General features: G+C 37.6%; 1 protein-coding gene across 1 annotated transcript; it reads left to right on the forward strand.

The window, feature by feature from the left end:
• Positions 1–45: 45 nt before the first annotated feature.
• Pdk (pyruvate dehydrogenase kinase) lies at positions 46–15,573 on the forward strand. The gene is made up of 8 exons (XM_071699513.1): positions 46–476; positions 11,658–11,865; positions 11,980–12,164; positions 12,259–12,423; positions 12,699–12,874; positions 12,964–13,188; positions 13,327–13,550; positions 13,629–15,573. The coding sequence occupies exons 1-7, from the start codon at positions 374–376 to the stop codon at positions 13,513–13,515; spliced, it is 1,251 nt and encodes a 416-aa protein (XP_071555614.1). The 5' UTR covers positions 46–373; the 3' UTR covers positions 13,516–13,550; positions 13,629–15,573.
• Positions 15,574–15,741: the final 168 nt, after the last annotated feature.

Genomic DNA, 15,741 nt, shown 5'->3' on the forward strand with positions numbered 1-15,741 from the left:
ATATACCGCACCCCACACCGCGGCCCACTGCACTGCCCACGCTCCGCCGTCCGCGGTGTTCTCAGCAGATTAGCAGGCAGTGCAGGCAGCAGCACTCGTCGACGCGAATCCCTCACGGCTGTGCCTGGCGACCGGCGGTCTGTCTCTCGCGCATCTCCTGCATCGCGTCGAGGAAAGAACGCGAGCGCGGCGTACCTGCCTTTGCCTTTGCCAATCCTCCACGGCGACGGACGACGGAAGCGGCCAGTTCGGTGGGCCGGAACTCAGCTCAGCTTCTTCTCTTCCCCCCTCGCTTTCTCGACACGCGCGGCCGCGGCGGACCGAGCACGATCGCGCCGGGTTTAATGTGTAACGTTAACGAGACGCCGGCGAGATGAGGCTCACACGGAACTGCCTGAACAACATCGGCAAGATGTTGGACTTCTACTCGCAATTCAACCCCTCGCCGCTCTCGATAAAACAGTTCATCGATTTCGGTGAGTCCTACCCTCGCCCTACCCTCGCGGCCCGTCGGCCGTCGGCCGAGTCGCCGAGGACAGGCCTCACAGGCCGTGAAAGCGCAGAGCTTCGGCCTGTCCGGCGCGTCGCCTCGCCTCGCCTCGCCTTGCCTCGCCGTGCTTCGCGTCACGTAGCGTAGGGTTCGGTCGCCCGCGCCGCACCGCTCGTTATGTTGATTAAGCGCGATTGACGGGCCTGAGACCCTGAGAGATGCCCGAGTTCCGGCCGACGCGACGTGACGCGACGCGGCCGTAACTTTCGGCAACGGTATATACTCCGCACATACATGCGCCGGTACAGTTAACTTTTTTTAGCGACGACGTTACGAACAAAACATTCGCTCAGAATATATCTCAGGCTTGTATACGTCTCGCTGGAAATCACGTACGCTCCACGTATACTAGCGCATGCCGTATGCGTATTATATGATTCTTATGTTTATGTTCCGTAAGCACGAGAGAAAGTTGATAAATAAAGCTACAATTTCTTACAATTTTCGTGGACGAAGCAATCGCGACATTGACAGCTTCCCGATGTCGCAAGAATGATATAAATCTTGCACGATGCCAAATTGCATAATAAGAATAAATTAAACGATACTAATTGAAATAAACAAGCTTCACAGGTGTGTTTCAAGCAGTTGGCATATATTATTGTCTACGAGGACGAAGTAGATGGTAAAAGATGAAAATATACATTTGAGCTTCTTATTTCCTTTTCTTTTCTTTGAGACGAATATTCGGATGTGCATTCGACTCGTGACCCTCGATATCCAAAAGATTTTTCGTAAATTATTTCTAATATTAAATGTTCTTAATATAATTTCTAATGCTTCGTGCTTAACCTAACGAGTGATAATATTATATTTAAACGAGGGGAATAAAGTATTCCCGGTTCTTAATAATTAACGAAACGTTATCTATTCTTTTGTGACGTCCCGTCTTCTACGTTTCGATACACCAGGGGACCTTGGTGCCCCACGTGAACGTCTCGCGACGCGCGATGTCGCCCGTCACTGAATTTACGCGTTAAATAACACAGCGACGTTATTATGCTACTCCGTTTCCCCGTAGCACGCACGCCTGGCACACGTGCGAATTCGATGAAAAATGCATAATGGTCTAGAACGCGCGCGCGAGTTCCTGTAATAGGTTCCTATTTCTCGATTCTCGCGGTGAAAGCCATGTGCTCTATTTCCTCTCCCCTTTTTACGAACAAAAGCAGAGTTGCTTGCTTGCGACTCTCGTCGATAAGAAATGATAACACGCTCGTGATGCAATTCGCCCCGGACGTAAATAAGTCACAACGTATTTCTCTTTGCCAGTGGAACACTCGGCGATAATTATGTATTTATAGTGATAAATATTCACGTGATCAAGGATACGTCGTTACTGTAAAATAAGCGTTCGTAAGCGTTTGTATCAGAAAATACATAAAGATAAAGTCAATAAAAAAAAACAATCGGATAACCGCGAGCTTCTAGAAGAAGTCGATTTAAAAATCGAAAATATTTATCGAAAGGATGGGAGAATATTTAGAAACATGATTCGTCGACGAGTAATGGGTCAGCGAATGATGAAAAGAGAAATATTTTGGAGACATGGGGGGAAGTGAGATGAACGGCCGAGGTCATTCACCTACGACTTCCTGTCTTAATACACAAGTATGTTGCGTGTTTTGCCTAGCGGTCGTGTAAAACGTCGCCAAACGTCACAGACGTGTCTAAATAATAGGTATCCCGTGCTCCAATACAGTCCATTATAACGCAACTTTATAGAAGTGCACATCATCACTCTCATGGTCTATTGATCCCTGACGTGTTCTATTGATTAATATACAGCGACGAGAAAATGATTAATATACACTATACACACAGCAACTGAAAATATACGATTCGAACATGTATATGCCCTGGAAAATGTGGTATACATCAATATCATAAAATGTGGTATACAGGAAGCCTCACGAGACGTACATGAAGCTTCGAGAATGCGTATCTTGAGGAAGACTTTTATTTACATCCCGTTATTTCGCGAGCGTGTCGAATATTCCACGTAATCTCGATAGCAAATAATTATACGATGCGTCACAACGTACTGCCTCACCTGCGATTTCCTTGAACGAAGTGTGCACTAAAAATTCAATTGGACATGCACCAGAGAATCCATTTAATTTTAACGCGAACGATGAATTGACGTTTTAGCCGAGGTATCGAATTAAATGAAAGTCCGCCCGTGTGTTTTTCGCTGAAGAAACGTATTTAGATGGGATTCGCGTCCAAGAGGAACGTGTGCGGCCCTTCGCCTCGTATCGGGTCAAGGTCGCAGGCGTGTCGTGCATTTGGAGAAAGGTACATCCGTCGGTTTCGGTCACTGCCATTGATGACATTAAGGTCTTTCTGAGAAACCTAAAAGAACGAAAATAGAATTAATCGTGTATAAGCGCAGTATTAACCCACTTTGGAGTGTTGCCCACGACTTGGCGCGAATTCGAATGATACGAGGGACCAGGAGTGGACACACGCCTGGTGGAATTTGTACCCCGCGAATAGTGTCGTCTTAAGATCATACCCGCCCACGTGTGTGCGTCTGACGCACATCCCGCGTTTTCCTGAAAATATGCACGTCACAAGGTACCGTGAACTTTGTACTGTGAAATCGATACATTTTCAAGGGTAGGGTAATGAGAGGACATGAAAATAGAAAAACCTGGACTGATGCGTCTACCTCTTTTCACAGTTCTGTGCAAGTGGGGCGAGGGAAATGGAATTAAAAGTTTAACTATCGAAAATATACTCTGCAAAATAAATTTAGAACTTAATTCAAATCATAAATTAATAATTAATAATTTACTCTATTTGCTTGTGAATGTTATTGCTGAATATTATTTAAAGATAATTTACCAAGTGTGTATATAGAATGGAAGCTAATCGCGAGTTGTTAATTTCGTTCTCGTTTTATTCGCGCGATGTATTCCGTATCGTTAATCTACATTCCTGGTTATGCACGTTCTATTTATATGTTGCGTTAGTTATTAAACTTTCATTAGAGATTTTTGTCACGTGGCGGGGAAGAGATCATCAATATTGCATCGCATAGCATACGTTATCAGTACAAAATAGTTCGTACGACCGATTTTTCTCCATATTATACATTTGCGAGGAATGATAAGTCAGATTAAACGTATGGCGTGGTATATTTGACGTCACTTTCAAAGATGCGATTAAGGTTGTCGGATGAATGTAGCACTGATTAAAATTAGTGGGCACTCTGTATAGTGTATACGATGCCGAATGAATACCAGTCGCGAACGAATATTTTACACAGAACTGATACTTTTGATATTCTTCATATTATTTTTTAATTTGACCCAATTCTATGTTTTTCTGAAATGTTTTTTTAAGATATTATACCGCTAAATTCTATAGTTATAAGGAGATGAATAATTTATTATTTGAAACACACACACACACACACAAATTTCAACGGTACTTTAGCCTGACAATATTGAGGTCAAAGCAGTAAACAAAGTCAAATCTGACGGTCGTTTTCGGAGTCGAAAAGGAAATGCGACGCGTTTTATTACGATAAGCGAATCAATACTGTCAGTCTTTGTCAATATTACAATATTATAATAGAGCATGCCATTTTAATATTTAAACCATACATTTAGCATTATAAGAAAGAGAAATTGTTTATATATTACTAATAGCAATTGCTAGTCAAATGATTACCCGATAATTGTTTTTTATGGTTACTTCATCGAAAACAAGTTTATTACACACTTTGATTTTATATGCTCCTACTATGAAGATTACATATCTCTGGATAAGCAATTTTTTACCGTGAATTGTAATCTTGAATTATCTAACGCTGATAGTTTCACAGAATTCTATTATCAATTATGTAAGCTTCATCAAAAAAACAGGTTACGAGATCGTTAAAAATGATACAATGAGGAATGCAAAAATATTTTGCAAGAAAAATGTAGCCAGCTGTGTTATCTTATCACGGACCGGCAGTTCTAAAGGGCATCGTTCTAAAATCGATTGATGGCGAAATTAGAGTTTACACTTTTCGAGACTATTATAATATCATTCTTTCCTGCACAGAATACTCTCGAAAAACGAGATATTCTTAATCGCTTTCTAACTCGATACGCAAAGAACTGTTATTCTTATCCTTCTGTTCTCTTAAAAAAAGAAGTGATGCAACGTGTGTATTTTTGCAAATTGAATAGTCTACAGGAAGATAGAGGGGTCCAACTCATCTCAACTAACAGCAAGTTGAGAGACACTCGCATCTCCCTCCTACAACGAGGGAGATCAGTAAGATGACGCGTGGGAAACAGCTGTTGAATTTTATATACCCATCTGACTTTAAAGCCCTCACCGCACCAATCGCGGTGCGCTGCCGCGCTGGTGCGGTGATCCACTCGAAACCTGAGCGCTTATCACGTATTATACAATACTTTATACTACTCGTGTTTGTTATCTTCCTCGCGCTTCGGCATTTGCAAGTAAACGAGTCTATGATAGCCCGTATCTGCACAGATGTACCTATAGACTACGGAGATTATCTATGGACTGTACGTAAACGTATTTAAATCCAATCGATATAGAAGCGACGTGGTCTAGCGTGGTAGTTCGGGGCCTGACGTGAAATCCTTAGCGATTTATTTCCACGGGACGCATACTGCATACTGTCTATGCCCGCGAGGGGCTTCGTCCATGAACAGTGTATGGTTTTTGCACTGAGAAAACCTTATTATGCTATCCCTTATTTGTCCGTGCCAGTCCGGTTTCTCGACTTCGCAGAAACGCTCTTGGAGCACGTTCCGGTTTCGCTTCATCCGCGCGATGTTCCCTCAAGTGCTTTGTCGTGTGTAGAATTTTATCTTTCGTATTATTTTTCGATTTATCTTACGATAATGCCAATCGTTTTAAAAATGCGAGTGAAACATTTCGCAATTGCGGAAGAGGACCGGCCGTCGATCTCTCTCTCCCTTGCGTTCCATTATCAGGCAGCGATTTTATTAAATGTTGCTCATTCTCGCAAGAAGCAAGGTAATAACAAAATATTGTCATAAACGGTAGAAACTTCGATACTTCGCATTTGTTTTATTTAATGAGAAAAAACCATTTATGTAGCATAACATGATATACGTTCCTGAATGCGGAAGTGATAAACCGACGAATGAGAAGTCTTTTTGCATTACGCAGAATTCTCACGCGCTCGCGATTATATCATCGGCAGATTACGTAATCCGCAATACGGAGTATCCGTTTATGTCCCTCTTTTTTTTAGAAAAACGATTAATTTCAACTTAATAAGTCACGCAATTATCGTGTGGAATAATCAACAATCACGTGGTTTTCCTCGAAAATGCGCATAATTGGGATAATACATATTTAATTTGCTTTCCTTATTTGCACGGAGAAGCTTGTAAATACATCGAATTTCTATACCCGACTTAATAACATCCGCGAATTTAGCTGCACACATCAGAACATCGAGAATATAAAAACAAATATTTAAACACAAGACTATCTGATATCTGAGATCTATACTGAGACAGCACTAATTATAGTGCTCATTTCCTCGTAAAGTCTTTAAAAATCTTCAGAAATATCTCTGAAGATTTTACGAAAAAGAAGAGGGAAAGAGATGCACTATAAATCAATCTTCATCTTAAGCTGCTTCGTTATCTGTTATTTCAAACATAATGATGATAATTACGCCGCAAAACAGATTGGTTTTGCGGAATATATGCTTCACGTGATCGTTCTGTTTTCATATTAAACGGGAGGCATACAGTTCGCGAGAATATAAATGGAATTAAATAAAGCCAAGATTGTTAATTAAATTAAATACGTAACTTATTTAATGAGAAGTAGATCAGAGTCAATGAAAGATGACTATTTGTCACGATCGAATAAATTCAAAGTTAAATCTCGAATCTCGTTGCACTTTTTATCCTAGTTCAAGAGTTATATCATAACCCTAGTCTTTGTGGTACATTTCGCTACATATGCTGCAACAATCATACTCGTAATTGTTTCGTACACTGGCCATATCGGAAATCGTAAAAATGACGTTTGATAAGTTTTTCATGGAAGCGTTTGTTTTGAAAGAACATCGCTATCTTTAACTTCGCTCGATTGTACGTACGATGGACGTGATATTAATTAATATTTCTTTGTGTGTGGATTTTGAAACGCATACCAGTATGATAGCGCTATTAAAATATCAGAATGATTATCCCTTCCACGCGAAAGCAGCTAAATTTCTCGACTCTCATTATAATGACTCAGAAATAAACAATTACTATGATTTAAAAATGCACAATGCTTAACCAGAGATATTTTTGTTTCCTCGGAATAATTACATTGATTACTTTATCTTTTTTTGTGCATAGATATGTCTACTGTAAGATGCAATTTCATACAATTTCACGGTGCAAACAACGTCGTAAATAATACTAAATGCACGATACGAAGTCTCTGATAATGAAATAAATAGAACGATAATAAACGCATGCGCTTATCATTTTAGAAGGCTGCGGTAATATACGCAAGTTCTAATTTTGCATATCACTGTCATAACGTGAAAGTGAAAAGTACTAGTTTTCGCTGCTATCTATTAGCATGAAAAAATAATAGATATTGCAGATGAGTCTCGATGATACAATCCCCGTATCGCGCACATTGTAAAAGTCAATTTGTCACAAATACATCTTATGTCATTGAATGTACTCGAATTATAAATCTACTTTTATATTATTCCGAATATCTCTCGAGCGTAACGCGTAACCCTGCGAGCATCAACGTTTCTTAGCAGAAGACATTTTCATGGAATATATTTTTTTTCTCATTGAGACTTTGCGGTTGTCATAGATAAGATTATTCGAGGAGAAATGATTTATATATCTTCCAACTTTGCGGAATTTTTAAAACGAAGGACAATTGCCGAATCACAGAAGTGCTTTATATTTTAAGATGCACTTTTCCTGCATCTCAGATAAAAATAGAATGCGGTAAAGTATTCAGAACTTGGAAAGAAAGCGAGAAGATAGAACACAGTATAGGAAGTACAACTGCGCCACATACACAAGTACATACATTTTGCGCCACGTCAAAAAAGGCCGGTACACAGTTTTGGCAAACCGAGTATCGCCGATTATAGGTGTGAGCATTAGGAACAAAGTCCAAAGGCCAGAAGGCTCGCCCGTCTCAGGTTGCCATTACACGGCCGGTAAACAATTGATTTCATTTGACGTCATCTTTCGTTATCTGTGAGATTTCAAGGTGACGCTTCTTTCTTTTCTTCTGGTCATCGCCATTGGCACGATTTCGTGACCGTGAGGAATGCTGAAAAAGAATTTCATGTTGCTTTATTTTCATTGCATTTGGTTCAAGAACGTCGATTCGGCGCTATCGGAGTGATCGAGAGAAGGTCAAGCGCAGATAAAATTCTTAGATCTCGTTTCCTTTAGCCCTTATCTACTTTAGTCTTTATTAGGGCGAAATGTGACGATAACCTCTGGATAAGGAAATATATGCGCATTTCTTTTAACGAAACTATACTGCAAACGACATTTGCATTCGCAAAAATATTTGCTTGTCTATTCATTGTCAAAAAGTCTTTTGTCAGTTAATGTCAAACGATAACGAACAATAAAATATTGTAATAGTGTACAATGCGCATATGTAACGATCGCTATCTTCATTCGAACAAAGCGATATTCTTATCTGTTGTTCTGTATGGCACGCATGTGACGGTGACTCAGAATAAAGAATGATGAGAGTGAGATGAGACATTTATTTTGCTCTTCGTAAATGGATTATCCTACGGCGGTTGAGAGTTGAGAAAGAATACGCACGTCGTTGTTGATAATATTATTTTACAAGGCGAGATCTACGATATCAACGAGTCCATGCCCGTGTATGTTTATCTGCGTCAGATAAGGTGCGGCTAAGTTATGCTAATTGCCGAGGGTAATGTCCTTTACGTGTCACTTCCAGCGTATCTAACAATCCTCGTTAAATTCTGCACGACTTCATTCATCTTCAGAAGTCCAGCCTCATTGTTTTTTGATAGCTTCTAGTTACTCCAAAAATTGTGCACATTAATTACTTATCATTGAACTTTTTTTAGCAGAATCGATAATAAAACTATTTCCGACATAACTATCTCGCTTCAAAGCAATTAGAGCCACACAGATATATTCTAGAGTTTATAAAATGCATTTAAAAATACAAATTTGCGCAGTTACTTTATATATCTGTAAAATTGTCGAGATTTATGGCACTGAGGTTTTTCATGATATTTAAATAGGAAAAGCTTGAAATTGGAGATTTAAAACTAATTAGAGTGAACAATATTGGGAAGTCTCGGTCCAATCAACGCTCGACAATGTCCAATGGATCAAATGGATGCGATTGTCAATGCCCACGATGAGCAGTGAGCAGATGCCACAGAATTTTCCGCTTATCCATTTTCGCCTTGTTAAATGGAATTTTATATAAGAGCAACGAGACAGTTCAGTTGATCTGCATCTGACAGATAAGAGCATTCAATTTCCTGGCAATTTCTCGGCTGGTCGCTTCTATAGAATCGAATCAAGAGCCAATTCTCATCGTAAAATTCATGAAAATCTAATCTCATTCGATGCCCACGAGTACTTACACCTAACCATTCTCAACCGCACGAAGCCCGCAAAAATTGCGCAATTCTTTCAAACAGCACTTTTTATCACCACTTATAACGTCACGTGTTTTTCTCCGTTCAAATGGCCTCCACTTGAAATTAACTGTAAAACAAAAGTATTTTCCGTGCAGTTAATTCGATTCAATTATATAATGGGAACAAGCGGATCACGCAACCTACATCTTTATGAAGACTGATTAAAATTGTACAGACATTCGTTGTTGTCTCTTCGATGTTTCCTATCTTTCCATTGATTACATTTCGCGTGATAAATAATCGTTATCAGTCGCCCTCCTAAGATGAGAATCGGTGAATACGCTAATCTCCGTTGAGCACAAATTTTTATGTGAACAATTGTTCCATTCACAAAATGTATTGAACTCCTCTCGTACGTAACAATAAATGTTGATTTTCAAGTATCAGAAATAATACGTTAACAAGCGAGTTGCCGATAATTGTTGTATTTTATTTTATGATAGAAGATCAGAATAAATTATGTTTTGTGTAACTTTTTTTGCGTCCTGGTAACGTACATTTTGGTTTTTTCTGAACAATTCGCTAGGATTCGTTTAACTTCCAAGACATGGGATACGATTTAAAATTCTATTTGACGATCGATAAAAACAAATGTTTTATTAATGATTATGGAGCACATTTACATTCAGGTATTTCATGACACTCGTCACAACGTTCGAACATTTGCGGTGGGTTTAGACAAAGTTGCAATTTTTCAGACTCGCAGTCTCAAGTAACAATCTTCTCGCGTTGCACGCTTACCAGAGAGTCGGGGTTTATTTTCAGAGCACACCGTCGTACGCAATCCGAGGACATGTCTCGAGCATGTCTATATAAATTAAATTGAATTTTTACTCCGACGAGAGAAGATAAGGGATCGATTTATCGATATTCACTCGTACGTGCCGATTCCAAATATTTCATGGACGATTGACCGATGTTTCCGTCACGATCTCCCACAGCTACTTTTCGCGTGTTTAAAAATGCAAACAAATTTTGTATTAGGATATTTCGTGAAATTTATATAAGAATGCGTAAAAATTTAATAAACAGACCACATCCCTACATAAAGAAAAGAAACATTCAACTTAAAATTAGAAGAAAGAAATTACACTTAAAATGAAGAATTTTACTAATTGTTCTAATAGTTCGTAATTGAGCGGCACCTTTAGCGAAGGCGTGTTATAAGAGCATACGTAAAGCGTGGCTATAGTTCGTAAATAGGGATAGCGACACGTCGTTAAGTAGGTCAATGTATGATCACTGGAAGTTATTCGGTTTGTATTGATTTTTCGATATTCTATAGACGACGAGATAATATACCTATAAAATAGCTTTTGTGTGAACTTCCTTTTTACATAGCTTCTTATATGTTTTATAGAACGGTTTTATAGAACATCGATCTCTTTGTACACACAAGACGCCGAAATGAAGGTTTTAACGTAAAATTGATTTAATTATTATAAATATTAAGTTTTCTGAGTTTTTTACATCTTGTTTGCATGTACTATACGACCACAAAAAGTTTCATTAATTTTTCGTGAGTCATCCTTCAGTAACATTGAAAAATATATAATTAAACTGCGTCGAAAAAGAGTCCAACATATAAATTAAAAGCTTAACGATGATAACATTATATATAGATTATTATATACAGAGTCTTAATTCTTCAATCTGTGGTAAATATCTCTTATCAATTAATCAAATAATAAATAGATGGATATGTTTCCATCTGTTCCGGCATTCGTATAGAATGTTCGACTATCACTTTTTTTAAATGAAAGCTTATCAATTTAGAATTATCTCATTGCTCGCGCTTAGCAAAAACTTATATTATAATAATATATTTTTTTTAGATTTGCATATTAAACACGACAAGATCGTGTCCGCCTAAGATAAATTATACAAACGATATACTATCAGTAGCATTACATCAGTCGTATTTAGTATTAGATGAGACATTTGTGAAAACTGTCATTAAACTTGCGGTTTCTTTGCTTTCCTAATATCTATGATCTCTATATTGTCACGGCAATAGTCTATCGCTTTTTTGAGAGACACTTCCATAACAAACATGTATTTTGGCGTCTGGCAGGCGAAAAAATATGATATAAGACGAAACTTGTTTTGACGGGCACCGCTGCTGCGATTGCAGCCATCATTATCTTCATGATTATTTAACGTCAACACGTAACTCAAAATTTCATTAAGGACAACAAAGGAAGAGTAATTGAGCGAAAAGAAAATAAATCTATCGAATAAAATGCGTTATTAATAAAATTTTATTTCTCGCAAATTAATATGTGTATATCTAAATTTTACTTTCATATTAAATTCTGAAAAAGGAAAAATTTTCTGTTATTTTATAAAATATTCTAATACCGAAATATTCTAAATAAAATTTGCAATTGTGATTATATCATGTATATTTTTCAGGTCTAAGCGCCTGTGAAAGGAAGTCTTTCATATTCTTGAGGAAGGAACTGCCCGTACGACTCGCCAACATTATGAAGGAGATCCACTTACTGCCGGAAAATTTGCTAAAGATGCCTAGTGTGGGTATTGTGAATAACTTGTATGCCACGTCTTTCGAGGAAATAATACATTTCGAAAAAGTTGAAGTCAACGAGACCACTTTAGACACGTGAGTAGATCAAACATTTGTAGATCAAGCACTCTTTTAAACGGATTGCGATATTCATGAAAATCCTTTATAGCACAAATTACTATACGAAAATCTCTCGCGGATTTCTTACAGATTCTGCCAAGCTCTAATAAAGATACGGAACAGGCATACCGATGTCGTCCAGACAATGTCGCAGGGAGTTTTGGAACTGAAGGAATCTCACGATGTGGACATTCAGACTGAGAACAGCATTCAGTATTTCCTGGACAGATTTTTCATGTCCCGCATTTCCATTCGTATGCTGATCAATCAACACAGTAAGTTCAACGAACATTTCACGAGTAAGCTTTAGTATGAGTCACATATTATTGCGCTTCATTGATACGCTTAATTCTTTCCATCATGTTTCAGCGCTCCTTTTTGGTGGGCAATTGAACGGGCACAGTAGACACGTTGGATGTATAGATCCGTCCTGTGACGTAATCGGCGTCATTAAGGACGCTTATGAGAACGCACGGTTTTTGTGCGATCAATATTATCTGGCTAGTCCGGAATTGAGAGTCAAACAGCATAACGGCAAGTTTGAACAAAGTTGATTATATTAGTGTTAGTAAGTAATTTGAGACAAATATTTTTCTGTAGAGGTAGACCAAATGCAGTTTCAATCATCCATTACAGTTACCATTATTTCGATATACATATACATATATATGTTGTGTGAATAAAAAATTACGATTATGTATGACTATCGTTAATTACATTTTTATTATTGGATAGAAATATTAATAAGGATTGTAAAAAATAATAGCGGCTAAGTTTGATTATAATTGTTGCATGGTTTGTTTTTCTAGAACTTGAACGTAGTAGTGAGATTAGGATTATTTATGTGCCGAGCCATTTGTACCATATGCTATTCGAGCTCTTCAAAAACAGCATGAGAGCCGTGATGGAACACCATGGTGAATCGGACAATTATCCGCCGCTGGAGGTTTTGTTAGTGCGCGGTAAAGAGGATATTTGCGTGAAGGTACGATGAACCGTTTCGTCAGTGGCTCAATTCTTAAGATGCGTGATTAGATGGCAGCGAATAATTACTATTTTATCCATCTGTTTTAGATATCCGATAGAGGTGGTGGCATTCCTCGTTCACAAACGGACCATTTATTTAAATACATGTACAGCACCGCTCCACAGCCGAGCAAATCAGATGCTCATACGGTACCGCTTGCAGGATACGGCTACGGTCTGCCATTGTCTCGATTGTACGCCAGGTATCTGCACGGCGACATCGTATTGCTCAGCTGTGAGGGTTACGGAACAGACACTATTATTTATCTGAAGGTAATACTTAAAATTCATCCAAATTTTCCCAAGACACACCTAATGAGAAATATTACATTTTGTATATATTACGTGTCGTAATTTTGTTCTGCGCTTTTATTTATCAGCGATGTCCTAACTGAAAGTTTACATCCTCAGGCATTATCCACTGAGGCAAACGAGCTATTGCCGATATTTAATAAGACCTCGTCGAAGTTTTATCGTACGCCGGTACCCACCGCGGATTGGAGCAGCCAGTGTGGTGGTGGGATGGCGACGAGGCAACTTAGTATGAGTCACGCTCAGGGCCACAGACTGCCTCACGGGATGGAAATCACTCATTTATAGCAGAACGTGATCGATGCGGATCAGAAAACAATTGGGTGAGTAATTTATTATAGATAATACACTCGCCAGTTCTTCTTTTCTTAAAATATTGAATATATTTCTTTCTTTTTCAGAAAACTCAGTAGAATTTTCTGTCCGCGTATTTTGCAAAGGATGATGCTTTGACAGGAAAGTTAGATCTGTATTCAAAGTCAAGACAAAAAAATATTGAAGGAATATTCTCTACATATGAGAAACAACTAGTTATTAGACGGATAAAACACTACACATATTGGCCAAAGATAATATTGATAATCTCTTCCTTGTGCCGTAATTGCATTACATATCAAATCAATTCTACAGATTTGATAATTGAGGATTTTGTTTTCCGTCAATATATATTTTTTGTGGCACAAGCTAGAACATCAGATTATCTACTATGTTTTTAATAAAAAAAATGTTCACAGGGTTTAAAATTGATATGAAAAAAAGAATGTTTTGATAACTCTTGAAGCAACGAATTATCATTCGTTTTATAATGAAGCATTGCATCCAAATAACTGGATTGCGATTTGTAATATTAGGCTTTGTATGACGGAATGTATTTGATCATCTCACGTTGGTTATACTACAGACAATATCAGCATTTCAATTTGAGAGATAGCATTTTTTGTTACATTATAGAACCGAATGTCGAATAATATATTCTGGATCATGTTCTGAAATATATCAAAAATATATCATTTTTTCCGTGTCTCAATGATATAAATATTATAGATAATCATATATATTAGTGGTATAATAGATATAGATTTTTTTTAGATTTCTAATATTGAACATTTTTGTCATTTTATTTTGTATACATCTCATATGTTTTTCTTCATTTTATCAAATAATTTTCTAGAGAAAAATAATTATACTTATATTGAATATATCTTAGAAGGTGGTCTAGGAAAGGCGGGTATCTACTTCCAATCGACTGTATGACACACGTAACAAATTGCAGACTGTGATGTAACATGAAATTTTGATTTAGCTGCTAGACAATTACATCTGTTAGTATACGCGTACACAAGATGCGCAATGTAGTATATAAATTATAATTTTGCTGCTATATATACGCCGGTTGTTCCGAATGACTACAGAGAGAACTAAGCGAAGAAAGAACTCTATTCTCTATCGCCTGAGAAAAATATTTTGTACAGTAAAAATGTATGGTTAGCCAATCAATCGGCTTTTTAATTACATTTTCTATGAGCAGATTAAATTTATACGGATCAAAATTGTTTCTTCACGGAGAAAATTTTTGGTACAGATCTCACGCATCTGAGGTATCTGTATCCACTTTAATTATATTTCGATAACATTGTATTTATTTTTGTACGCATAATATATTACGACGTGGAAAAAAGAAATCAATATCGATGGCATAATATTTGTCCTTTTTATTCCACTGCAGATTAAATTTATTGCAGAGATTGGAAAACGGCGATTTTAAACTTATGAATATTAACGAAGGATAGGTAATTATTAAAGAAATATATTTAACACTATATAATATTAATATATAATATTATATTATAAATAATGTACTTTTTTATGTAAAGTATTTTAATATTATTGATTTCCTAATTGATCAACTAAACAGATTTACTTGATCACGCAGATACCTCGGAGCGATAAATATTAAGTTTGTAAGTTTATACTGTATGATATGTGCTGGGAGAAGAATGTTGCAAACGGAATGACGAGTCACTTGCGAATGCTGTGTACGTTTTCTACGACCGCAGTTTTTTCAAACGTAATTTCGAGGACGTAGATTAAGCTAGTACATCGAGTATGTTGTATCGCGCGCGCGTGATAATACTTCTCAGAGAATGCAGCGTTGACAATTTGCAAGACTCTCTTTTTCCGAACCGTGATTCTAGAGATGATTTAAACAAAGAATGTTATGTATATAATGCTAGGTCGGAACGATATGGATAAATATGTAAATTCATTAGTGATGACGAACTACATTCGTGTATGCGACACGAATAGGATCTTGTAAAGCATTGTTAATAAACATCTCGCAACAAACGTGAGGAGTACGGATTATTTCGAGCCGTGAGAAACTAGATCGGACTGTCCGGCCCTTGATCTCATAAGTTTCTGCTACTTCTTAAGTTAAGTATGCACGGTATTCTGTCTGGTATGCAGTCTGATAAGGGCCCGCATGTTATCAAGGCGAACGATGAATCTAGGACA

The sequence above is a fragment of the Temnothorax nylanderi genome, unplaced genomic scaffold (genome assembly GCF_030848795.1).
Source record: "Temnothorax nylanderi isolate EJ_2023f unplaced genomic scaffold, tnyl_v1.0 TNYL_tig0018_pilon, whole genome shotgun sequence".
Classification (NCBI taxonomy): domain Eukaryota; kingdom Metazoa; phylum Arthropoda; class Insecta; order Hymenoptera; family Formicidae; genus Temnothorax; species Temnothorax nylanderi.

Bases quoted from the DNA above. Each gene is read 5' to 3' on its own strand.
- Pdk (XM_071699513.1), top strand. From the start codon at position 374: ATGAGGCTCACACGGAACTGCCTGAACAACATCGGCAAGATGTTGGAC. The intron at 12,165-12,258 runs GTAAGTTCAACG...ATCATGTTTCAG, and splicing joins TATGCTGATCAATCAACACA to CGCTCCTTTTTGGTGGGCAA. The intron at 12,875-12,963 runs GTACGATGAACC...CATCTGTTTTAG, and splicing joins AAGAGGATATTTGCGTGAAG to ATATCCGATAGAGGTGGTGG.